The 26,621-nt window shown below is 38.7% G+C and overlaps 1 protein-coding gene across 1 annotated transcript in view; it reads right to left on the bottom strand.

Moving 5' to 3' along the window:
- SPAG17 (sperm associated antigen 17) overlaps positions 1–26,621 on the bottom strand; it is a 220,697-nt gene that overhangs the window by 127,291 nt on the left and 66,785 nt on the right. The window contains 9 exon segments of the mRNA XM_025453376.3: positions 2,146–2,296; positions 2,887–3,000; positions 3,089–3,226; positions 7,459–7,571; positions 7,981–8,053; positions 9,231–9,392; positions 12,536–12,717; positions 14,920–15,114; positions 16,655–16,841. Coding sequence (XP_025309161.3) covers positions 2,146–2,296; positions 2,887–3,000; positions 3,089–3,226; positions 7,459–7,571; positions 7,981–8,053; positions 9,231–9,392; positions 12,536–12,717; positions 14,920–15,114; positions 16,655–16,841 — 1,315 coding nt within the window.

Below are 26,621 nucleotides of genomic sequence, written 5' to 3' on the forward strand. Positions count from 1 at the left end.
AGAGAGACAGGGAACAGGTAAAAGCTACAGAATTAAGGAAAGTTTGCTCATTCATTCATTTTGCAAACACCTTTTGAGCACATATTAGTTGTCAAGGATTACATAGTAAAAGCTGGGAACACAGCGGTAAACTAAGCGGTGATCTTCTGATTTTACAGAGTATCCATTCTGGTGGTTGGAAACAGGGTAAACAGATAAGTGTATACCGTATCAGAGGTGGTAAGAAGGATAAAGCCAGATGAAGGGGCAAAAAGTTATAGCAGTTAGGGAGACTATATATATATATATATATGGTAGTCAGAGAAAAACCCTCTAAACAATTAAGCAAAAATGTGAAGGAAGTGGGAGAGCAAGTCCTATGAATATCTGGAAAAGGAATGGAAGCAGGAGAAATAGCAAGTGCAAAGATCCTGAGGCAAGGGATTGACCAACAGGGTCAGGGAATCACAACAAGGCCAATGCAGATTGAGTGGAGTAGAACGATGAGAGCTTGACAGGTGATGAGCTCAGAAGATGGGTGGCAGAACAGAATAAATCATACTTTGAATGTCAAGGTGGCCACTAAAGAATTCTGAGTTAAGAGGGTACATGGATCCCTCTTATGGAAGTATGGTTCTGATTATTGCATGAAGAAAAGATGAGATAAAAGGGTGAAAGCCTCTGGCCCAACTGGAAAGCTATTGAAATAATCCAAGTGAGAGGTGATGATGGACTAGGCTGGCATGGCAGTGAGGATGTAGGGGGATTGGTTGTAGGACATAAGAAACCAAGAGGAATCAGGATGACTCTAAGATTTTGGAAGAAAACAGTTGCCATTTACTGACATACGGAGGACTGTATGGGGAGTCAGGAATTTGGTTTTGGATCTGTTAAGTATGAAGTGCTGATAGAGAGAAGGAGAGAGGAGGAGGAGCATGGGTTTGGGACAGACACGTAAGCGGGATATGTGACACTGCAACAGTAGCAACAGAAATAAGAATCCCATTCTGTGTGTAGGACGAGGTGGAAGAGCATGGAGTCATACCACAGGCAGGAGAGGTGGTGTGTGGCAGGATGCAGACAAAGGACAGACATTCTCAGGAACATCAGACACAGAGCTGTTATGTAAACAACAGTCTCCACATACCCAGGCCGGTAGGCTTTACCCTGCTTTTCCATGAGGTGATGGTACGATAGTATTCAAAAGATTTTGTTGTTTTCTTTATCATTATGCCTACTTAAAAATCAAAGAAGAAATCAAGAAGAAAATATTTCATGATTCACTTAGGGTGAAAAATGAAATGAGGTGTTTTCCTATTTTCTAGGGCAAATACTTTCTTGTTGAATAAAGATGTCTATGCAATTTCATATTCCTTCTCATAAGTAGGAATGTATCTGCTGATTGTCTCAAGTGGAAATTCAGTTTTTTTTAAATTTATTTATTTATTTATTTATTTATTTATTTATTTATTTGAGAGAGAGACAAAGAAGGGGCATGAGTGGGGGAAGGGACAGAGGGAGAGGGAGAAGCAGATTCTCCACTGAGCAGGGAGCTCCATCCCAGGACCCTGGGATCATGACCTGAGCCCAAGTTAGACGCTTAATGGACTGAGCCACCCAAGCGCCCCTGGAAATAAAGTTCTTTAAGGAAATGACTGTATCTAAAAATCCCAGTAAACTCTACAAGGAGAAGCTGATTTTAGATTCTCAGAATTACCTCTCTTTCCTCGGTGCTCAAAGAACATAAATGGCCCCTCCTCCTGTGGGAGGAGGTGAGCTTGAATCAACACACTGTGGGCACCCCACGGCCAGGGGCTCTCGACTCTGTGCTCTCACCTGGGATGCGGATCACCATGTCTCCCGCAATGATGTCAGGGAGTGGATGTGGGGGTGGGGAGTGAGGAGAAGGAAGGAAGAAACAGATTATTCTTGTCGTGGAAACGCGGTGGAAAGAAAAGCCAGTGCATCAAATTGAAGAATGTTATGCACCAGAGCCAGCATACCATTGCTAATGACATTATTCGAGGTAAGAGGATCAAAATACCCACCTCAGCCTCTGAAAGGTCTTTCAATAATCAAAACATTTTCGCTAATAGGAGTGTAATCTTAAGAAGCACATATGACCATAAACGAATGAGTTTAAGCTAAGACAGAGAATGTACTCACCATTTGTACAGAAGTGCATGAGCTCATGGATTGTAGCTAGACGTTTAGTGCTGTTCCATGGCGGGGGCAGGGGGAATTTAAGGAATTCCCACAGTGGCAACTTGGACTGCATCTCCTGCTCAATTTGAACTGGGTCAAAATTCTTTTGGTTCTGATGAAAAAGAGCAACATGACAGAAGACATTTGGATAAGCTGTCAGGTGCCTTATGCATATGGAGAAGGCAAAACCTGATACCCTTCCCTCTCATTATTTGGAAACAGGGGAAATCAATGGTAATTGGGGAAGACAAACTGTTGGTATTTTGCTAAAGGTCAAAAAAGCTCGTTCTCACTTTGCCAGAGGTTCCTGGTGCACAGAAACGATGGATTCTTCATTCGCCGTGATGAACTGCCAAAGTCTCACCTATATTCATCTCTCCCTTCTGAGGTTCCTCTCTGGCTTCCACTAGCTTTTCACATTGGTAAGGTATTTAAGGCAAATAACTTGAAGGTCTTAATGCAAATGTGGTGTACTCACTTTCAGTGCAATGGTTACCTGGACTTATATAATTAGAGAAGTTTTCTTTGCTCCCGTATGCACCTGTATTTCCTAAGGTCTCACTTGGCAAGCAGGTGTCTCTTTTGAATATTACTTTTAATCCCACTGGTAAAACTATCTAACCGCAATTTCTCCAACTGAATAATTAATTACAAACAAGCTTTCTTGCATCACGTCTCCTCGGGTAACCTGATTATTATTACCTTTAGAGCATACTTCTTGTGGGCATGTGCATCATGATAGTCCAGTAGGAGAGGGCCTTTGGGCACTGCCTTGCTTTCGTTTTCTTCTTCAGATAAGAATATTTCATGGAGATTCTGTTCAAATTGAAATAAAGTGACTTAAAAAGAGAATCCATACTTTTTCAAAGCATGCAAGCTCTTTGGCTATCTCATGCCTTCTGACCTTTTTCTCCCTCTCTGTGAGACAGAGAGAAGGCAGGATGGACACAATGTGAGCTGCGATTCTGTGGTCCAACCCATCTGCTCTGGGGGGCGGCTGTACCAGTCTAGGCGGGACAAGGTCTTCTTCAGTTGCCACAACCTGTTCAAACAAACAGGTGGGAGGAGTCAGTTTGATGGTCAGCTCTCTACTGATAACGTATTTCCATTGTTCTGAGTAAAGACAAGGTAGTTTCTAGCAATAATATACAGTGATTACACAAAGTGACTGTGATTACCAAAATAAAAGAGGAAATGTTTATAACCAGGCATTAAAGTAGATGTAATTTTAATGTATGCATTAGAATAGGTAGCATAAAACACAAATGGTAAACAGGAAAATTTACGATGAAGGACATCAAAATAACAATATAAGAAATTTTTTCCTTAATGATTTGTTCTTTCTCTTAAAGCACTCGAAACCACTCACACCTTTGGATTCAGTATTTATTGAATGCCTACATATGCCCAACACTCCATGGAGCATCTTCTCATACATTATCTCATTTAAGCATCACAGCAACATTGTGGAGTAGATATTATCTTAATTTTATGGAGGAAGAGCTAGAGTGAGTGAAGTTAGTGACTGGTGCCAGCTGATGGCTGCTGAGTGGGAAGAACTAGGGTGAGGTCAAGTCCTCATTCTTTCTCTTCAAGAGAGTGATAGACGGTGAGATCAGTAAGGAGTAATAGTCTCCTTTATATGGGAAAACTGAGGTCTAGAAAGATTAAATGGCTGTTCAATTCTATATGGTAAATAAAGTTGAAATGTAATCAAGGTAGGCACCTAATGTATTGCTTTCTCTTCACCTTAAATCTTGTAATCATCCTCTGTGATTTCACATCCTTTTACAGGGTTTCTCAACCTTGGAACTTAAGACATTCTGAATTAGACAGTTATTTGTCATGAGTTCTGTTCTATGCAATGGAGACTGGCAGTATTCCCGGTCTCTATCCACTTAATGCCAGTATCACCTCTCCAATTGTGACAACCAAAAATATCCTGACATTGCCAAATGTCCCCTGGGGGGAAAATCAGCTACTGTTGAAAACCACTGCGCTGGATGGATAACAAAATAGTCTCCCATCCTTCACCTTTTGTCAACTCTTTACTTTCAAAAGAGCCATTCATATCTCCATTCTCTATATTCGATCATCTCTTAAACCCATTCTAATCACAAAGATCACTCAAAACTGTTCTGCCTCTGAAATGTTAAACTCTAATATCCTGCCTTAGAAAATCCTATCCCATTCCTCTTATACTTCAATTTTTTCATCCCATTATTAAACTTTTTTTTTCAATCAAAAATGTATCTATTATTGGTTGCCTTCTACGTGTCAGGAACTGAGGTTGTCAGCTGGTGCCTAATATAGCAGGTGGTTAATAAATGTTGCTTTGAATTGAATTGAATAAAATAAGAAAGATAAATAAAATGATGATACTGCAAGCTCTATAGGGCTTTCCAGCTTTTACAAATTTATTGATGTAATAAAACTACTGGTCTTCCAGAAACCTTATGGAGTAATGAAAAGCAACTGTGAGTGTGCTTATCTAATTGGTTAGAAAACTAAAGCAGTCAACAGACATAAAAATGTATACTGGAGATGAAAGAGATGATAGAGTCTGAACAGGACTTTAAATGAACATTTAAATATTCAGAGAGAAAAAAGAATGTGTTACTTCCCAGCAATAAGGACGAAGACAGTTCTAAAAAGAGATTGGAGAATTTATAAATTAAATACATCTATTTTTGAGAAAAAAAAACTTCAAAAGCAGATTGGACTCCACTGAAGAATGAATTATTTGGGAGTTATGCTGGAATTCCCAAAAAAGATCAAACTGATAGAAAATGTCAAAGACATGGAGGGAAAGCCAGAAGTTCCAACATCCATCTAATAAAAGGATAAATCAATAGAAAAAAATAATATTTGAGGATATATTTAATCCAGCAAATACAAATTCAGTATCTACTGTGGGTTAGGTGTGGTCATAGTGTGTTGGGCATACAGCGGTAAACAAGATTAGATTAAGTCCCGGCTTACATGGAGCATATGTTCTAGTGAGAGAGAGAAGTTAAGACAGAAAACAAATAAGTTTTTTTAAGAAGAGCAGTTGTTCATAAGAAGCTAAAACAAAGTGAGTGATAAAGAGCACTCTGGGGATGCCTGAGTGGCTCAGCAGTTGAGCATCTGCCTTCTGCTCAGGGCGTGATCCCGGGGTCCTGGGATCGGGTCCCATTATCAGGTTCCCTGCGAGGAGCCTGCTTCTCCCTCTGCTTATGTCTCTGCCTCTCTCTGTGTGTGTCTCATGAATAAATAATTAAAATCTTAAAAAAAAAAAAAAAGAGCCCTCTGTGTTGTCAGCTGTTTCCTTTGGATCAGGTGGGATGAGAGTAAGGCTAAGGAATGCCAATTCCATGGGGCATTGAATGACAAGCAGTATTCACCAGGCAGACGTGTGGATGCAAAACTTTATGGGAAAAGAAATTGGAGTAAAAAGCTATAGTGTAATTTAGCAATGCTGTTGAGGAAAACCTAGAAAGCCTATATAGATGATGAGTAGTAAGAGTGTTTGTGTGTGTATGTGTGTGTGTGTGAGAGAGAGAGAGAGAAAGAGAGAGAGAGAGAGAGAGAGGCAGAAGATGAGACCAGATCAGCTCAGACCCATATTTTTAGGGTCTTCCAGTGTAAGGAATTTTGATTTTATTCAGAATGTAATCAGAAACCAGATTATAATCCTTTAGATTGCTAATGACAATGATGAAACAAAAAAGCTGCCCCTGGACACAGCCTTGTTTTATGAATTACAAAGAGAAAACTCTAATAGCTGCCAGAGAGAGAAAACAGATTATCTACAAAGAAAAAGTATTAGATTGGCATGAGATTTCTCGGCAACATTAGAAGAAAGAAGACAACAACGCAACACCATCAAAATACTTTTTCTACTCAGACTGATTAGGTTCAAAAGCAGTTTCTGACACTTACTACTTGGACAAATTACTTAACCTTTCTATGCCTCAGTTTCCTTATCTGTAAAATGGGGAACAAAAATAATTTCTCTTCATAAGGTTGTTATAAGGATTAAATGAGTTAATTTAGAACAACTCTTTTCAAATACATTAAGGAGACTCACAAGAATTGACCACGTACCTCATGTCACACAGGGAGCTCAGGAAATTTAAAAACATTTTTTAACATGCAAACCATGTTTACTGACCATAATGCAATACAATTAGGAATTGACAATAAACAACAGAAATTAAAATAAAAGATTTAGAATTGAATAGATTGAAAACATCAGGATGCAGCCAAAGAAATACTCAAAAGGAAATGTATAGACTTAAGAAATGCAAAAAGCCTGAAAATAAAGTGACTTTTTGATTCAAATGAAATGCAAAATAAACTCAAAGAAATCAGAAAGAAAGAAATAATAAAGAGAAATGAAGAAATTAATTAAACAAAAAGTAGAAAGGAGTTGATCAATGAAGGAAAATGCTAATTCTTTGAAAAGACCGATACGATAGATACACTATTGACAACTATGATCAAGAAAAGAGAGGGGAGGGGCACCTGCGTGGCTCAGTCAGTTAGGTGTCAGCATTTGGCTCAGGTCATGATCTCCAGATCCTGGGATGGAGCCCCATGTGGGGCTTCCTGCTCAGCAGGGAGTCTGCTTCTCTCCCTCTCTCCCTCTGCCCCTCTCCATTACTCATTCTCTCTCTCTCAAATAAATAAATAAATAAATAAATAAATAAATAAATAAATAAGATTTCTTTAAAAATAGAGAGGAGAAATAAATAGCATCTGTCATAGAAAAGGAGCATAAGGAGATGCCAAGGAAATTTTAAAAATGCATATAAAGTGAATAAAGAACTTTATATGATATTGAAAGCAAATACAATGGGCATGATTACTTAAAAAAAATACTAACAACTAACTATACTTGGCTTCAGAAAGAGAAAAATCTGATTAAACCTACAAGTATAGAAGAAATTTTGAAGTTAAAGACCATTAACCACCTATCCACCTGTCTATCTCCTCTTTCTTGTCCATTAAAATGACACCAAACACAGATAGTTGAAAGGATATGTCTACTGAAACGTCAGGGAAGGTTAGATAAATTGTTCCAGAGCATAGCAAAAGAAAAGGCACTAAAGCAGATGATCAAAATAAACTTTACTTTTATCTGAAGTGTTCTATAATCTTTGTGAAGGAGAATACACTCAGGTATTATGTGTGTAGTTTAAAATAGTTAATACGAAAAGCAAAGAGAGATAAAATGACCGACTCAAGGTTACCCACCTGGGGAAAAAGTCTGGGAGTGTATCCACCTACCTGTTCCAGTATACAATGCAGTATCAGAGGCACAGAGATGAATTCTTCTGGAATTGGATTCAGCAAGTCATTATAATACCTCATGTCTACTTCAGTTGTGAAGACAAAGGCTGCTGTAAAACATGCAATATATCACTGTTCAATTAAGATGTATTCTCCAGGGGCTCCTGGATGGCTCAGTCCGTTGAGCATCTGCCTTCGGCTCAGGTCATGATCTTGGGTCCTGGGATCAAGCCTCATGTCGGGCTCCTGGCTGCAGTTGGAAGTCTACTTCTCCCCCTCCCTCTGCCCTCCCCCCACTCATGCTCTCTCTCTCTCTCAAATAAATAAATAAAACCTTTAAGAAAAAAAGATGTGTTCTCCATTTCTTCCATCAAAATTTAATCCATAAATTTAAACTGTCACTGTGCACTAATAAAAGCAGAATGTGTAGGTGGAGGGATGTCTGAAGGCAATATGGAAGATAGTCAGTATTCCTTAAAGCACCAGCTTACGGTGTTGGTCTTCAGGTTTCATACATGCCTGATGTTGGGGCTTGTGATTCCTCATTCTGTGCTTTCTTCTTGCCAAGTGTTGGAGCAACAGGTTGTGGAGCCTATAAGTAGAAAAATTTCAAAAAGAGAAATTTTTGACTGAGATTTCAGCTGAGAGATGCTTTCATCAGATGCAGGTATGATGGGGTCTGACGGGATTCTGAGATTGTATGGTTATGTTCACACCACAAAAAATCATTGGCTAATATTAGGATCTGAGGAAGGGAAGAAGTTCATGGGTATGGACACTTTTCAGAAGTTTTTCCTAACAGAGCCCATTTAGCAATAGCCAGGAAAGGCATGGGGAGATGAGGCACTGGTCCCTGGGTGACTCAGAATCAAACCATTCCCCCTCTTAGAGTCCTTCAGAACTTCTCCATCACCTTCAGGATACAACCCAGACTCTTTAAGTCAGCACCAAAGGACATCTGTCTCCATGCTCCAGTGGGTGTTCGTGGTGGTGTTCTTCATTTTGCACATACTACCTAGGAGCACAGACCTACCCGGTAGTCCTGGCTTGTGCCTTAATACTTCTTTCCTTTGACCCCATGTCTTTGCCCCTTTATTGAGAATAGGGCAAAAAGGGCCCTATTCTCTGTCCCTTCCTCCACTGGGATTTCCTTGTAGGCAATTCATACGTAGCCTTCACATCACTTACCCCGCAGCGTGAGGCTTTCCTGACTCCTCCCTCTCCCTCGCTGTTCCTTTCCAGATCAGGTTAGGTGCCATGGTTAGCATTTCTACTGCAGGCTGAGCTGACTGTTCTCCCAGCACTCATCATGCTATGTTGAAACCACTGTTAACATGACTGCCATCCTCTTTAAAAGTTAACCTCAATGAGGGGGACAGAGGATGAGTCTTGTTCGTTATTGCCAACACCTTGCCCAGGGCTAGCACACAGTAGGTGCTAAAGAGACAGCGTGATTCATTTATCAATGGCCTCTTTGTTCTAGGTGTTATTTATTGTGCGAGAGGCTGAAAGTGGCTTCTATCATCATCAACTCTGAATGTGGCAAGTAGTTAGGGAGCTTCACAAAGCCCTGATCACCTAGGTACCCTTTAATGCTGTGTCTGGGGGGCCTTCTCCTTGTTCCCACCCTCACCGCTTAAATCCCTGCAGGCAGTATTTCCTTCCAACAAGTGTTTAGGAAATTTTTCCTCCCTGTGTTTGACAAATACGAAAATTAATCTGTTCAGTTTATTGTTTAGTCAACTAAAGACATTCCAGAACATGCCTACCTCAGTAATTGACGTGGCTTCCAAGATAGGTTTCTCATTAACCACTTGTGGGATATTGATAAGCTGCATGCTCTCCAAATAGTGCTGATGCTGTCTCTTCCAATCCAGGGTGTCATACATCAAACAGGCAATATTTTCAAAAATGTCAGTACCCAACTCCAGCTACATGTGAGAGCATTAATGACAGTTAGTTATTAGTTTTATATTGTTGGAATCAGATGTATGGTTTCTCTCTTAGTAACTAAACCAAGCATCTCCCCAAACCACTGAACTCCAGCCATGGTGAGTGAGTCTTCATTTGTTAAACCCTTCTTGTCCATCTTGTTCACCATAATGCAGATTCTTCCCCTTGGAGGGCCATATGGCTGCCTAATACTGTGAGAATCTAATGCTTCAACTAAGTGAAAAACACCTTGTTCATTAATTTCAGCAATGTGAAATTATATATATATTCTGATGTCCCAATTTCTAAAACAATATATTAGATAGGTCATTTCAATATCTCTTCTGTGCTACCTTCAGAGGAAAAAACCGCTATGAAATAGTTAGTCTTCTGCTTGTCTATCTAATACCCACCACAAGTTTTGTTCTCTCTCAAGAAAATTGTAGATCAGATACCCCAATTACCTGGGCTTTTATTTCCAGAACTGGAAAAGTACTGTTATCACTAGGTCAGCCTGCCTGAAGGCAAAGAAGGGTGAAGTGAGCTCATCTTAGATCTGAAGAAAGTAGGATAAGATAGCTTCTTGTGGGGGTGGGGGGTAATAGGGGGAGTAGGGGACAGTGAATCACAGTCTGGCGGGTGTCCAGGGAGATGCCAGGCTCTGCCCATCTTCCAGGCATAGCTGCCAGGCTGGGCTTTACTTGCCTACTCTATGACTGAGTATTCCTCAGTTAAGCTCCAACTTGCTAGTCTTCACCCAAATTCTGGCACAGAAACACATTTTTGTTTGTATTTGTAAGAAATATGGTAGGACTTCTGCCCCTTCTGATCCCTTAGCTTAACCAGTTTATTCATTTTTAAATCCAACAGCAAATCACATGCTAAAAGCCAGAAAATTATTTCAGCAACCAAGGTCTTAACTTGAGATGTTGCAGATGTCTTACATGAGCAGTTAGCACTTCTTGATGGGCATTTATTTGATGTAAAGCTTTCGTTACCTTGGTTCAGCAGAAATATAGCCTGCTTGTTTGCAGACAAAGGTACTAATGCTTTCCTTCTTCCAGAGAGGAAGAAGATTCTTTGGCTGGCTTCTGCTTTGAATGTGAGGCCATTACCAACTTACATATATAGCTGAGTATGTGACATCATGTATGCACATGATGTATTCAGTCGATTTCTACAAGAAGTAGATTTATTACTTTCATGTTTCTCCAGTGATCCAAATTTTAATGTGAACCTTGTTCTTCAATATTAAGCCCCATGGCCTTTCTTTTTGAACCCAGTTCCATTACTGAACTGTTTTCAAGGCTCTCTTTCCCCATCAGCCTCAATGTTGGGTTGTTCACTCACAAATCATACCTTATAGAGGCATACCTGGGCTCTAAAAAAAAATACTGCAGTTGGACCCAGACCACAGCTCTGGCATAAAGAAGATATTCAACAAATACTTGCAAATTGATTGATAGGAGATCAGTGTGTCCAGCTAGGCAGCACAGCCATAAATGGCTCCCTAGATGACTGAATGTTTTCATTCCTGACCATTACTTTCATGGCCCAACTAGACATCCTCGATGTTAATTTTCTAGTTCTGAGGTCAGGAACGTTCTACCATAACTGGTATTTCTAGCTAGAGCAAGAGCAAAAGGTACTCGTTTGAGGCTGCCTTAGAATACTCTTTTTATGGATTCCTCTGAATTATGGCTCAGGCATTGTATGGCTGTGATCTATCTCCTGTGCCCTATTGAACCAAAATGTATAAAGATTCTTGAGATGGTGTGACATGAAACAGTAAAGAGCAGAGGGTGGTGCATTCTTTTCTGAGCTCAGGCTTAGGAGGCAGAAGAGTGAAAGACAAAGCAGGAAAGATGAAGGTATCTAGATGAGGGGGTACAAAAAGGTCAAGCCAAGGGAGATTGGAGTAACCAGTTTTGCTTAGAAGAAGCTCTGCCTTCAGCCACAGCATCTTTATGCTCAGCTTCTTTTCCATGTAGAGGTCCAGGCTAATATTTATACGTACTTTTGGCAAGGTATCAGGCTTCAGCGTTCTGTTTCTACATAGTGACATCTAATTCTTTGTGTTGACAGTCTTAATAACTCAAACTGATCTGTATATTGTTACTTATTCAAATCCTGTCCATCCTTCAAGGTTCAAATCGGGGTCTCCCCCTCCTCAGAGTTTTACTTACTTCACCATGTATGCATCCACCTCAAGGTAATACAATGAGGGACTCTCATAGCGAGAAATGTTCATGCTCCAACTCCTGGACCTCTGTTTGTTGGAACGGTGGCGGGGGGGCGGGGGGGTCAACCAGAAAGAGACCTGGGAGGTTTTGTGTAACAGGGATGCCTGGATATCTTCCACAACATCCATGAGAAGTAGTCACTCAACCTTCTTTTAAAAAACACCCTTGTGGATCAAGCATTTGCTATTACTCTTCAATGCTATTACTCTTCTTCCTATTTCTTCTTTTTCTGAGTTAATAGGATATTTAGAGTGTGTTTCACATCACTGAGCACGTAAGTGTATAGCACCTTGGACACTGCTCCTCTGTTCCATGGTTTTGGTCATGGCTTTCTGTAAGATCCTTAATAGCAAGGACCAGTAAATGCTCTCAGAAAACACCTGTTAATTGTTGGGGTGGGGCCAAGTCACCTATTAGATAGACTTTGCAGGCCAAATATATTATATTAAAAATGCGATTTTGGCAATACAATTAAGAACCTAGAAAAACAATGTGTTGAGCTGATATATTTAAAAAAATAAAGACAATGTAATTTGAAAAACTGTAAAAATTTACTATTTTCACAATTAACATGTAATTATTATTAATATCAAGACTCTACTGCCAAGAACATGGTTGAAGTATGAATCAAAGCCACATGCCACCAAATAAAAGAATTACCATCCTTCATCTCCATCTCCCTCTTATTCTTTGCCATTAATTCATACACTAAAAGCTAAAGAACCAGGCTATTACCATCACTGGGCATTCAGTGTTATCACTGTCTTGAAGACAAAGGAGTTTAGCACAAAGCTATGTACATAGTCAGTGCTTAATGTCTGTAGAATAAATGAATATGATAAATGGAACCACATTACCACATGTCCAAACCAGGCACTCTCACAAATTCATGTACTAACCATCATCTTGCTGTCTGCCCAGTCGGAAGGAAAGTTATCTGCCTTGACCATGTATTCAAGTTGAGCAACATCAAAGAGATTTGTTTCAGGTTTCTCATTATTCAGGATTGGTTCCAGATACTTCCAGAAAATTTGAAGTTCTCTTATGGCATTCTCTTTCTTCAGTTTCTCGGCCTCTATGTCTAATTATAGCAACATTTTAATACAACAGAATGAGAATGTTGAATTTCTTCCCACTTTAAGTGGACACAGTGAGTTATACACATTGCAAGATGTCTATGCGGTAGCAGAAAAGGCAGATAAAGAAATATAATTTTGAGAAGATTTTGAACTTGATTATACAATTATGAAACCAGGGGATTTTACTTAAAATTTATGTTAAACATGAGCTTGTCCTTCCCCTTCATTTTACACTTGAGGCCCAAAAGCATTATGATAAGGTCACACATTAGAGGAGCTAAATATGTTTGATATTTCCATCACCCTTAGATTGCATCTCTGTGGGAGCAGTGTTTCTGCCAAATCACTTTTTGACCATCTCATTGTGCTGGTTTTGTAACTGGTTAGACATGCTGTTATTCCAATTCTTCTTGCTACATGGCTAAAAAACGACGGGATCAATGAGATGCTTCAGTTAACTTTGGTCACATTCAACTAGCTACAGGCTTCCCTGGGCACTTATGCTCTGACTATAAAATAATGACACGTTCCCATAGAGTTACACACGAAATTTCGCCTAAAATATTTATGTGTTATTACACCTATACCTAAATTGGTTCTACTACTAAGATCTCATGATTCTATTATAAATTGTATTTTTTGGTGATTTTATTTCTATATTACTCAATAGTTTTTACAGAGAGATTATGCACTTATGGAATATGTTCTCACAGGCTTCAATAATAAGTTATTTTTAATGTTACAACTATCCTTTGAGATAGTCAGGAGCAGCTGGGTTTGAATCTCAACTCTTTTACTTAATAGCTGCCTCTAGGCTACGAGTCCTTTTGGTAAAATGGAAAAACAGATCTTGCTCGACTTACAATGGGGATGGGGTTATATCCCAATAAACATTGTAAATTGAACATTTGAAAGTGCATATAATACACCTAGCCTACTGAGCATTGTGCCTTAGCCTACCCTATCTTAAATGTGCTCAGAACATTCATCTTAGCCTGCAGTTGGGCAAAATCATTGAACACAAAGCCTATTTTATAATAAAGCGTTGCATATCTCATGTAATTTATTGAATACTGTACAAAAAGTGAGAGACAGAAATGCTGTGTGGGTACAGAAAGTTGTCAGTTTTCCCTTGTGATCACATGGGTGACTGGGAGCTGTCACCACCCAGGGTCACAAGTGAGGATCATACAGCATGTTGCTGGTCCAGGAAAAAAAAAAAAAATCAAAATTCGAACTTTGAAGTACGGTTTCTACTTGCATGTGTACCTCTTTCACACCATCATAAAGTTGAAAAACTAAGTCTAACCATCGTGAGTTGGGGATTGTCTGTAATAAAGCATACTTCGGAGGCTGGTTGTGGGAAGTACATAAATTAATGCACTTAAAACCCTTAGCAGTGAGCTCAGTCCCAATAAATGATAGCTTTTATTATCATCAGTGGTAGTAATTTCTAATTTGGAACAGCAAATTTTTAAAATGCAGTGTTCTAGAAATTGGGATGTGGTTGTGTAGATTACAAAATGCTGCAAATGACATTATTAATAAATAACAATAAAAACAACAACATATGGCAGAAAATCTTGGGACTTCCAGGTCACACAGGCTCACACCAAATCCCTGTCCTATTACCTAAAATATATAGTAGCTTTCAGTTCCCTTTCCACAGTGGTATCCCAGCACAATTCCCTTAAGATGAAGACCCTGTGGCGCCAAATGACTGAATGATAGTGTGGATGGGACTTTACCCCACAGCTTCCTGGTCTAAAGAGTGCCCTCTGTGGTTTATCATAATAAGCCAGAAGCAAATCAGAGCAAGATTCCAAGGCTATGACCTTCCTTGGGCCATGTGGTGACCATAGTAGCATCTGGAAGAACACATTATCTACAGTTGATCTGCGCAGCCCACACATTAGGTAAAAGTTATCTGTTAAATGTTCCCGAGAAACATAGATAACCAAGTCTTCTGCCCCACAGTCCAAGTTCTCTCTGGCTGCACAAGGATATAAACAGAATATGATTTTAATTTGCAAAATTTACAGCACCTGGCTAGTGCAAGCAGAATAAATAGCAAATCAAAGTCTTAAAAGGATTTAATAATGAATGTATTGTATGACTGTTTTTTGGACAGAAAATTCTATTTGTACTTTACAGACAGTGGATAATATTGAAAGATTCAGTAAGCTGTGTAGCAGACTGCATACCTTCTGGCTGAAGAAGAACTTCCTGCTGTTGGCTAACTGCTGCCAGGTGTGTCTGCAGAGGTTCATAATTCTCTGAAGATATTTTAATCACGCTGCTTATGGGAATGCCAAGCTCAGTCATAATCGCTAATAGCTGAGGATTGTGGAAGCCCACAACTATAATGTAATGTTGGGCACCATCATCTGGCTCATCGTCTGGTCAAAATACCATAAAGAAGAACAGCCGTCATTTTAAAAGAGAACAGGTTGCACTCCGCCAGTTCGATGGCTACATACATTATGCATGCGTTTATAATACCTCTGGCTCGCCAATAACAGTCCAGTTGGCTGGAATGCAGTCATGTTGACTGGTTTTCATTATTACCCTTCCAGTAAGAAGGCTGTGGCCATTTTACAAAATATTAAATCACTTTTGTAAATGAGATATAGTCATAATAGAAGGACAAACATACACGGGGCCTGTGCTCATGGAAAAATGTGTGCTTGGGTTTTTATAAAGAGAAAAAGGCTTAGGCTGTAATTTTTTTTTTTTTTTTGGTTCAATCTCTTTTGAGCAACATCTGGCTTTACTCCTGAATTACGAGTAGCTGCAGCTTTTTGTGGTATTTTATAAGTAGAGGTGTTTACAGGAGAGGGAAATATCGAATATGGACGTGCCCCCTACCAAAGTATTCTGTGTATTTACGTCAATAGGTGTGAATACTGAGTATGGGTTATGGGTTATGGAGCAATGATATATTTCTTGTATTAAATTTTTAAAATATAAATTGTACACTTTCCTAAAATTTTTTTCACCTACTTAGTCCTGGTTACATTGTTTTATTAATGTTAAAGCATGAGTTTCTCCCAGACTGTGAGATTCAGAGAGGTAAAAACAATTGTTGTACTTTATTATTCATGCTGGATAGTACATGAAAACGTTAAATCCCACAATAGCCCATTAAATTTACAAGTAATGCAATATGTACAAACTTTTAATTTTTAAGTAATGTTTTTTCTTCTATAACTAAACAAATCTGTGTTGATATTGCCTATGGAATCCATAATATCATGGTTTCTAAGTCTTGTGGATTTAGAGCAGAGCTATGTCAGGGGAATCCAAGTGATAAAGAATGTGAAGGCATGCCTGCCCTCGCATCTCAATGAGATGCAAATAGTAACAGGAAGCTCCATTTGGGTTCAAGTGTAGGTGGCAATGAATCATTCACAGCCTGCACAGATCAAACCAGTTTTACATCAATAATCAAAAATAAAAGGAAATTCTAGTTTCTCTGAGGAAAGCTAATAGGGATAGAAGTTGGGTCAGGTCAGGAAGCTGTGTGCTCTGTGTGAGTCCCAAATTAACTGGTCTGATTTTATCACCACCGTAATTCACTCATTACAATAATCACTTTCTAGGTTGCCTCATAATTATGTCTGACTTTTAAAAATGTCCTAAACAAGGTAGTGCTACTTGGTGGCACAATCCGCTTGTTATTTCATCCTATATTTGCATTATGAAAATGTGCCCACAGCAAGATACGAGCTAAGTAAATATTTGCTGGAAACATAAATGAATTGCAAAAAGCAATATTTTTCTATGAGGGTATCATGGGTAGTATGTGATTTCTGGTTTCATAAAGAGTGAAAAGCCTGGGAAAGATTAAGCATCATTATTGAAATGATTTCTCAAGTTACTTTGTAGACTGGAAGGCAGGAAGTGAAAGGTAACCCACAGGAGGAGCATCTCACTGACCAATGTAAGGTTTAGTGTCATCCTCTTCTCCCCTTCGTTTTAACTGCGTGGTCTTTTTCACTGTTGTGTTTGTGTCAGGCTGATCCTTTCCCTTTCCTTTGGCAATCTTGACACTTGAGGTCTTCTTCTCCTTGGGAGATTTTGCTTTCCCTTTATCCTTTTCTACCTTGAATCTATCTTCTATTATCTGGAAAGAAAGAATACTTTTTCTCCAAATCATATGGTGAACAAGCAACAGCTTTTCTGCTGTTGGGTGAATTCTTCATTTCATTCAATTGCTTGTTTACTCATTTATTTTTCATGTATTCATTCTTCATGCCAGGATAGTGGAGATCCCAAGCTGGGCCCAAGTTGTTATAAGGAACATCTATGCATGAGGACTGAGGGATGGGTGCTAGCAGACCTTTTACACAAGTGGCTTTCTAGAAGAGAATTCATCCTAAAGGAAAGTCAAGCATGGCCTATAAACTACCTCAGTTGTTTGGGGTGGGATGAGTGGGGGATTCTGAGTACCTCATGATGCCAGGAACTTAGTTTTTTCTTGTAGCCTAACTCTGGGGAGTCTCGGTCTCAGTCTTAGAGAGAGGTTGGGTTGTTCATTCAAAACAAAACAAAGCAAAAGTTTAAAAAATATATGATGCTGCCACTCTGGAAAACAGCATAGAGATTTCTGAAAAAATTTAAAATAGAGCTGCCCCTCAACCTCACAATTACACTATGAGATATTTATCCATAGGATATAAACAGTGATTCAAAGGGACACCTGCACCCCAATGTTTACAGCAGCAACCATGGCCAAACTATGGGAAGAGTCCAGATGTCCATTGACAGATGAATGGATAAAGATGTGGTATATATACAATGTAATATTACTCAGCCATCAGAAAGAATGAAATCTTGCCATTTGCAATGATGTGGATGGAACTAGAGGGTATTATATTAAGTGAAATAAGTCAGAAAAAAGACAAATACATGGTTTTACTCATACGTGGAATTTAAGAAACAAAACAAATGAACATGGGGAAGGGAAGGAAAAATAAAATAAGATGAAAGTTGTGAGGGAAGTAAACTATAGGAAACACTGAACTCTAGGAAACAAACTGAGGGTTGCTGGAGGGTAGGTGGGTGGTGGGGACTGATAATTGAGTGATGGGCAAGAAGGAGGGTATGTAATGTAATGAGTACTGGCTGTTAAATGCAACTGATGAATCGCTAAATTCTACCTCTGAAACTAATTTTAAAAAGTTAAAAAAAATTGAAAGAATAGTTTTCTCTAAAATCTCCTTTATAAAATTTTTCAAAGTTTAGTATATTAACAAGTTTTAAAGGTTAATATATTCTTTGGGGAACCTAGCACCAACAAATTATTTTTATTATAATGCTACTTAAAACTGTATAGACATAATCAATGGTTGCTATTTGATATATTCAAAGATGAGATCAACACAAAATATCAGTGGGCAGAGCAAACTTTTAACATATTGCTCCAGAGCATATTTAGATTGCCATATACCATGTAAAGACCCAATTCTCCCACCAGTTTTTTTCTTTCCAAACAATTGCTGAAAACTTTGTGTGTTATTTCATGATTACACTTTCAATGCATTTGTTGATAAATACAAATAGGTTGTGTTCATTAAAATTATGTGGTAATAGTGGATCATACGGTGGCCAAGATCCAGGATATGCTTATATTATTTGCTTTTTCCTTACTCCACACTATTGGAACAACAAAACAAAAATTATTGTAAAAACATCTGGGCTTTGTGTATTCCTGAGATCATGAAATCAAACTTGGAAAATTCTGTTCTATTACCTTAGAGACAAAGAGAGTAAAAGATATGTTGCTTTGGCACTCAGCTAATAGAATGTAACACAGAAGGGAAAAGAAGCATTTCTTCTACTCCATGTGAGACAGTGGCCCAAGATGAGGTGGGGGAGGCAGGGCACAGGCCAGTCTTTGGAGGTGGAGCTGCTAACAAGTTTATATGCTATTTAAAATGCAATGAGAAGACCAAAAGGAGTTTTAAGTGGAGAAGTACTATGATTTTTCAAGATAAGAAACAAGAAGACTAGTAAGGAAGCTCTCTAGTAACAGTTCGCAAAAGAAGTGAAAGAGAAGTGAAAAGAAGAAGTGAAAAGTCACTAATAGTGACTCTTTACAGAGTTAGAGAAGTTGGGGTGAGAAATGGCTTTTATGTAAGGTGAGCAGACTGACTATTCAGAGGACCATGTTAACTTTGAGATGCCCTGAAATGTCAGGAGGCAGTCAAATACACATATTCTATTCTGAGAAGAGAGATTTAGCTGGAGTTACAAATTCAGAGATGGGACATATAGACAGTGATTGACTGGAAGAGATGAGATGCCCTGGATGAGAGTTCTCAAGATGTCAGTGGGTGAGGTCCAGTCAGGAGATGTGTTCACCATCTGATGGAATGGCCCAGTAGAGAGGGAGATGCTGAAGATACGGGGGGGACTGAAGTCCTTGAGGAGGTAAAATGGGAAAAGATCAAGGGAATGTGTCAATTTCCTTTGCCAAGAGGAAAGGCCATTTCTCAGTTCAATAAGAGGAGCAAGAAGTGAGGGGTGGCTGGGTGTGGGTTCAAGAAAGAGAGAGGTTTTGATGGTGTTAAGGGAATGTTTCAATTTTTTTCAAGGGGAGGATGAGGCACAGTTACTGGCTGAGTATATAGGCAGGTACAAGGTAAGAGGTTCTGAACAGAGACGGTAACGTGAGTCATGTCAGAAAGTGGGAGGGCAAGCTTACTGAAGAAATATGGTAGAACTCTTTGCCAGTGTTGAGAGCTTATTGGAAATTTTGAGATTGTTAATTTAAAATGAAACCAGAGCACAAATCAGTGCCCCTGAGTCCAATTAGCTGGGAGGCACTGGCAAGACTCTTGCAGGCACTCAAACAGCCACACTTGGATCATGGTAAATCCATTGAAGTGGAACACTCTCATGTAGCTCTTTGGTGGATGGCTAGCCTTGCCACAGAGAAGTCTTAACTTTGCCATCAAAAACTTCCAAAATCTTCCACAGCTATGATTTTAAATAAATCTCAGGGTGACCTTTAGGACTGAAAAGAAAAGCCATTTCAGGTTATATTGTTCTAAAGTTCACCCAAAAGAATTAACATTTATATATTCATACATGCATTCACTTATTCTATCATTCCAAAAAATACTGCCGAGTACTAAGGAGGTTTAAAACTAATTTCTTTATCCTCTTCCTGATACGACTGTATAAGGGCCCTCTAGCCCTGCTGGCTCTCCTAGGTGGAGAGCCACATAGCTCCTATCTCTCTGGAGCCTCTTTGGCAAAGTTGGGGTTCTTCTATAAGGGGAAGGTAACACTTCTTCTGTAAGGTTTCTTGGGACCCCAGAGAGAGCAAGGCTGAAGACAACCAAAATTTAAAATTAGCCATAAAGTACAGTGACTTAGCTCTGTGGTACAACAGGTGCTTTCCAGGCATCATCATCTTTAATTTGTTCACAAAATGCAAGCTGCAAAATGGGTAGTTTTGTTCACATTGTGTAAATTAGGACACTCCATTTGCCCTCAGGCACTCTGCCAGAGTAGAGACACAAGCGGGTTTGACCTCAAAACTTCCACTCATTTTATTTCTCTGGTCCTGCTAGGCTCAGTCTTTCCGACCATCTTTCCCAGGTCTCTGCCTTCCTTCTATGTCTTTTCCAGCTAAATCATACTATTTGCTGGCTGGTCTTTTGATTCTCCATAGCTTCACCTCCCTCACCCACTCTTCCTGCTAAGCGGCCTCTTCTTCTTCTCTATTTCTTTTTGCTTTTGCATTCCCCTAGCAAAGCTTGGTTGACTGAAGAAAAGCATCTTTTAAACACATTTCCACTGACACTGAAATTATTGCTATTTATCTCCTTCCTTTAATCTTAAAAATGCCTACAAATCCTGCTTCATTTAAATGACTTTTTAAAGATTGTAATAATAATAATTATTATTGAAGAATGTGAAAGAATATAGAGAACTTACAAAAACCACAAGAGAGGGATCCCTGGGTGGCGCAGCGGTTTGGCGCCTGCCTTTGGCCCAGGGCGCGATCCTGGAGACCCAGGATCGAATCCCACGTCAGGCTCCCGGTGCATGGAGCCTGCTTCTCCCTCTGCCTGTGTCTCTGCCTCTCTCTCTCTCACTGTGTGCCTATCATAAATAAATAAAAATTAAAAAAAAAAAAAAAAAACCACAAGAGAAGATGAGAAAAGGAGATATTTAATGGATTCTTTCAAATTATGTTTATTCACCATTTTAACACCATTGTTGTTGTTCTCTCCACACAATTCAGTGTTATGCAGTTTTCATTTACAAGTGATGTTATCGTCAATTGGTAGAATTTCAAGAAGTATTATTATGTAAAGAATTTCCTAGTTAGAGCGACTAGGTATCTACTTTCCTGGTGTGGAGACATCATATTCTAAAGTTCATTATTCTAACAGAATAATGGAACCGAACAGAAGCTGATCAAAGTGCCTAGGTTATTCTGGACACCAGATCTAGGCAGAGAGGTTCCTGGTGGACTTCTGAACATGTTGCCTTCCTCATATTCTTTTCTCTCCCATGTCTGACTCTTAGCTGTGGTCCACCACTTCTAATATATCCCATCTGTTCCTCATGCCTCCAACCCTCCATACTTGAGCTGGACCAGGACAGTCCTCTCTGTCCCTGTGGTTCTTGACAAGGATGAGTGCTTGGCCGCTAGAATCCTACTTTAGCCAAAAAGTGAAACAGCCTTTTCTATCAAGCCCTAATCGTAGCAAAATCACCTCCTGTCTTCTTCCCTTCCCTCTCTTCTCTTGTATCCTGAATAAGCTCTTCCCCCCATGAGCTCTATGTCTTGAGATTTGGAAATGGGAGGTTGCCGGGAGTGAACCAGATTAGCAGAGCACTCACCAAAGTTGACCCCTTCCTAGATCATAAGCTAAAAGTTGTTCACACCAACTTTTCTTCTGGCTTTTCTTGCTTCTGGGTAGTGCAGCATGTATGTTCCCATTCTATAGTCATCTTAACTTAGAGGGATCTTGCCAATTCAAGACAAAAATTTAGGAGAGATATATACAAAAGACTTCTCTTTCCACCATGTTTGGGGAAGGTATGTTTCCCAGCATATGAAGGCAGAGTCAAGTTCGTTACAGAGTACATTTTCTTTAAAATACGGTGTATACAAAAAGCATCTGGATGCCCCCTACTGTGAGAAGGCTGTGGATAGGCACAGAAATTTCTTACACAGTCAAACTATATAGCAGATGTGGGGCTCTCGTTTTAGTCACAACCAAATGAAGTATTAGCATGTCACATACTTAATTGAGGATCAAGTGACACTTGCCTAGAATCCTCAGTCTTGTTATTCTCACTCTTTCAAAGGGAAAATTACAAAATTCTCCCTCTCTCTAATAGGGCAGCCTAGTTATCGGACACTTCAAAATATTTTAGATTGTATTTTATTTTCTAACTGGCTCTTGATGTCAAAATTCAAATGCCTTCAAAAATCTTGACAGGTGTTTGTTATCACAATAAAAGGGAGGCAAATAGTAAAAGTCAATGGAACTGTTGGCTAACAGCTCTACTTCATCTTATTCTTAAAGATAACAGCACATCCACCTAGTTATGTAGTACTTTGTAATTTCACATATGTTCTTTCATAATATTCCCACAGTCATATTATTAAGGATTTAGATAAGAGAACATGTTCAAGTTACTCCATTATTATGTGGCTTGTGAGAAACTAGGTCTGTCTTCTGAATGCTACTGTAGGTCTCTTTCAGGAGATCACTCTGAGTCACAAGTGATCTATTGGTCCCATGATAAAAGGACAATAGATAGGCTGAAAGAAATGCATGCATCAAAAACGTTTGAGAGACAGCAGATCAAACAATATTAAACAGATTTATTTTGGTGAAACTCCTCCATCTTTAATAAGCTAATGTGCTGTTAAATCTCCAAGAGTCATACATAATACACAGTGGTTTCCAAGTTCATTTGACTGGGGTGGGGGTGGGGCTGCGGTTAATGAAGAACTGGGTCTAAATGCTTCTAGAACCTACTTTGAAAACACAGGTTATGGGAACATTTTGAGGCCCCATTAATCCATTTCTATAAACCAATGCTAAGGAAATGATCCAAAATATAAAGAATTCTATACTAGGTGTTGATCACAACATCGCTTGTTGTAAAAAAATATGGAAATAACTGAATGTTTAACAATAGAGGAATGGTTAAGACAATTATGGTAGTCATAGAATATCCTACAACCAATAATAATGATAGATGTGGATGCTGAGGTAATGAGTAAAATCAGGATATATTTTAATTTACAGGGATTATGTAAGAAGTTCACAGAAAGAAGCAAAGATATCAGAATGTTAACACTAATTGTAATAGCATTGTGGCATTATGAACATGTTGTTTTTCCTTTTCTATATTTTCTATTTATTCTGTCCATTCTGCTCTCCTCCCTGCTTCCCTGCCGAACAGAAAATACAATGCATGGGGTTGAGTTAGGAGCTTGCTCTTCTAGACAGCTGCTTTTGTGTAGAAAACGTAAGTCTAGGAATATTGTGGGTTCACTTGACCAAATGATGCAATCTTCAGAACCCTGCAGAACATCCAGGGGTGCCATATTGCCATCTCCAGGTGCCATTCCTAATCCACAGAATCACAATGTGGCCTTGACTGTGGTTGGTGATGGTGAGGTGGGTCTGATGTCTATCTGATGTCTGTCTCCTGCAGGATTCTATGTGATTCAGAGGCTTTAGCAGTGCATCAGCCAGTGTTGTTTTACCTCAACATCCAGAAGGTCAGGGAGAGGGGTGAGGATGTTCAGAATAATCTCAGAGAAGTCTAGTTCTAAGAGAGAGATATCCCCAAAGACCTGGTGATTTCTGGGCAGGAGGACAGGACCAGAAATGAAGCCAGAATTCCCCTGGGAACTGGTGGTTGCTTAGCTCTGTGGACTCTTCTTTGGAAAGCTTTGTTCTTTTCCTTGACTTGTCCCCACACTTTACCTCAGGATGTTGTATGCAGTGTAATTAGGGGGACCAGATGGCTGATGGTAGATTACTGAGCTCAACCATGACTCCTACAGAGAAACATCTCTGGGCAAGCACTCTATTGATTGCCAGCCAAGAGTGCCATTCTGCATAATTATTGAGGCACATTCAGAAAGCGTCTGTACAGTGGCTAGGAACATGATCTTTAGTGTCTGACAATTTTGGATCTGATTCCCAGCTACACCTCTGAGTAGCTATATAACCTTGGGAAAGTTACTTAACTTTTTACACCTTTAGTTTCCCCATCTGCAAATCAAGAAAAATACTCTGTACCTCATAAAGTCATTTAAAAGATTAAATGATCTAACATGTGTAAAGATCTTAGTATAATGTCAGAGAGTCAATACGGTAGCAAAAAATATTATCCTTAGCTGTTGTAACCATAGCTATTTGTATTTAAAAATGCCACTCTATTTTAAATATGTGTGTTTCTTTACATTTGTTTCCTAAAGTCCGTAAAAATTCTCATTAACTAAAAGCATCCCAATTAGGAAAATGCTTCTGTTCTACAGATCAGTTAGCCAGGGAGTCATTTATTATTTACCCTGAATCGCTGAATTTTGTAGCTCTTTAGATCCAATGGTTTTGTTGGTAGTATCCTCATTTTGATAATCCAGCTTCAAAGAATTCCAGCTAGTTAGTGAGGCAAGTTATTCCTTTCCTGAAACCACACGGGTCCCTCTAAACTGAGTTCCTGCTCTTCCTCTGTTTGATTTCTTAAAATAGTTTTTGAAGATTTTAACCACAACTGAATCAAAACTAACCAGCCTGTAATTTCCTGGTATGTCCCTATGGCCTTTCTTTTAAAACAAAACACACACACAAATGGCATTACATTGGCTCGTTTCCAGTATTTTGGGGTTTCAACTGAAGTAAGCTGTAAAACGTCTGTGAAAGTTACCCTAATTTTTCTTCCTCCCTCCTGTGGAGCAGGCTCTGTGCTGTTTGTGGCTTCATCATGATGCCTTATCACATTTAGGTGCTTTTAACTTGGGGTTGTTTGAAGAAAAGTTTACCGATTCAGCATAGTTCTGACTGCAGATTTCCTTCTCTCCAATTCTAATGCTTTGGAAAATAAAGCAACACATACTAAATATATAAGCCAGAAAGAGACAGAACTGTTCTGCTTTTACATAAAAGATAGGCTTAAAATAGCCAAGAAAATATGGACTGGTTATTTGAATTCACAAATTAAAAGCAAGGGAGAATATATCTGGATCTCTTCCTAAAACCTATGCAAATTTTCTGTGTACTCAGGGGCACAGGAAGACTAGATTTAGTTTGGCTGATTATTGAAATGGTTATTTTTTTGTATTATAGCCATTTTTGATCTTTTTTGGATGATTGTTTCCTTTTAGCTGAATTCTCAATGTATTTTAAATATATACACAGTAAAGTGTTTTGGTTTTAAATAAATGTTTATAATCAACACGGAATTTGAAGTGAACCAGAAGTAAAAATGTGAACAATGCTGTAATATTCAGATAATGATTACATCAAAAATGGATCAGAATAGAAACTAATAATTTATTTTAAAATTATAATGAACATTATGAAAATATGTGTGCCAGGTATGTCGTTTCTCTAAATACTTGTTTCAATAAATATTTAAGTTAATAATTAACAACAGGGCAGCCCTGGTGGCTCAGCGGTTTAGCGCCGCCTTCAGCCCAGGGCGTGATCCTGGAGACCCCGGATCGAGTCCCACATCAGGCTCCGGGCATGGACAGAATAAATAGTCCGTATTGACTCTCTGGCATTATACTAAGACATCTCATGAATAAATACATAAAATCTAAAAAAATAATAATAATTAACAACAGATCGACAATGATAGAACTAAAAATGCAGAGTAAATGTTGAGATAATAATATGTGCAAGGAAAAGTCATTTCTAAAGAAAACACACTCATTCAGATTTTAAGATATAACAAAATCTTAATTTGGGATCAACCTTATCAGAGAGTTATTCAGAATTTCTGAAATTCTAAAGTATATTTATAGCAATATAATATGTTTCCTTCATGATACATATATTTGGAGGTAACCAATAAGGAGTTCCCAAATTGGTCAGAGATTTAAAAGTTTTTCAATTTAATTGCAATTAGAGGCAGGCATTTGCCTTTCAGAAATTCATGTGCTAAAGCCTTCGAAACTATTCCTCTAAAAAAATATCTTCTCCCATATTATTTTTTATAATGTTAATTAGCCAGCAAACGTTCTTCATGGACAAAACAAATGAAATGGTAAGCATAGACTACACTAAAGTGCTACAGATTATTAAAATCAATGGAATCTAAAATGATGAGATTTTTACTGTACTTGGTAATTGGAACTATATTATTCACCACTTACTTTTGTTTTTCACCACTTATTTTTTTTTCACCACTTATTTTTAAGAAGAATTTTGGTTGATTAAAACAGGATTGTATGTTTATATAATGATCTATTTGTTTCACCGGGGATAAAGGACAGGGACCTAAAAATATTAGTTAATTTTGTCCACATCTTCTGCCCAGTATTTTGGGTAATTACCTGCTATGGATAATTTTTAAGCATTCATTTTTAAAAAATACAACTCTGAAAATTCAACATAAGAGGTACAAAACACAATTCGGGATGCAAGGTTGTAAGCAACATAATTAGCATTTTGAAAGGAAACATCTCCATACATGTCAGGTTGCTGTTAAAAAGCTGAAGAGATAGTCACTCCCCTTGTAGGAATCTCAGGATCCCATTCTGGGTTCAGGAAAGAGGAAGAAACTGGGTCAAGTCCTCTTTTCTTTTTTTCACATTTTCTAATCCACAGCACGGGTCAGTTTTTCATACTTTGTACTTGTTTTACTTTCTGCCAAACTCACCGGCTGACAAGCATTAACCTCAATT

The sequence above is a fragment of the Canis lupus genome, chromosome 17, assembly GCF_003254725.2.
Source record: "Canis lupus dingo isolate Sandy chromosome 17, ASM325472v2, whole genome shotgun sequence".
Taxonomy (NCBI): Eukaryota; Metazoa; Chordata; class Mammalia; order Carnivora; family Canidae; genus Canis; species Canis lupus.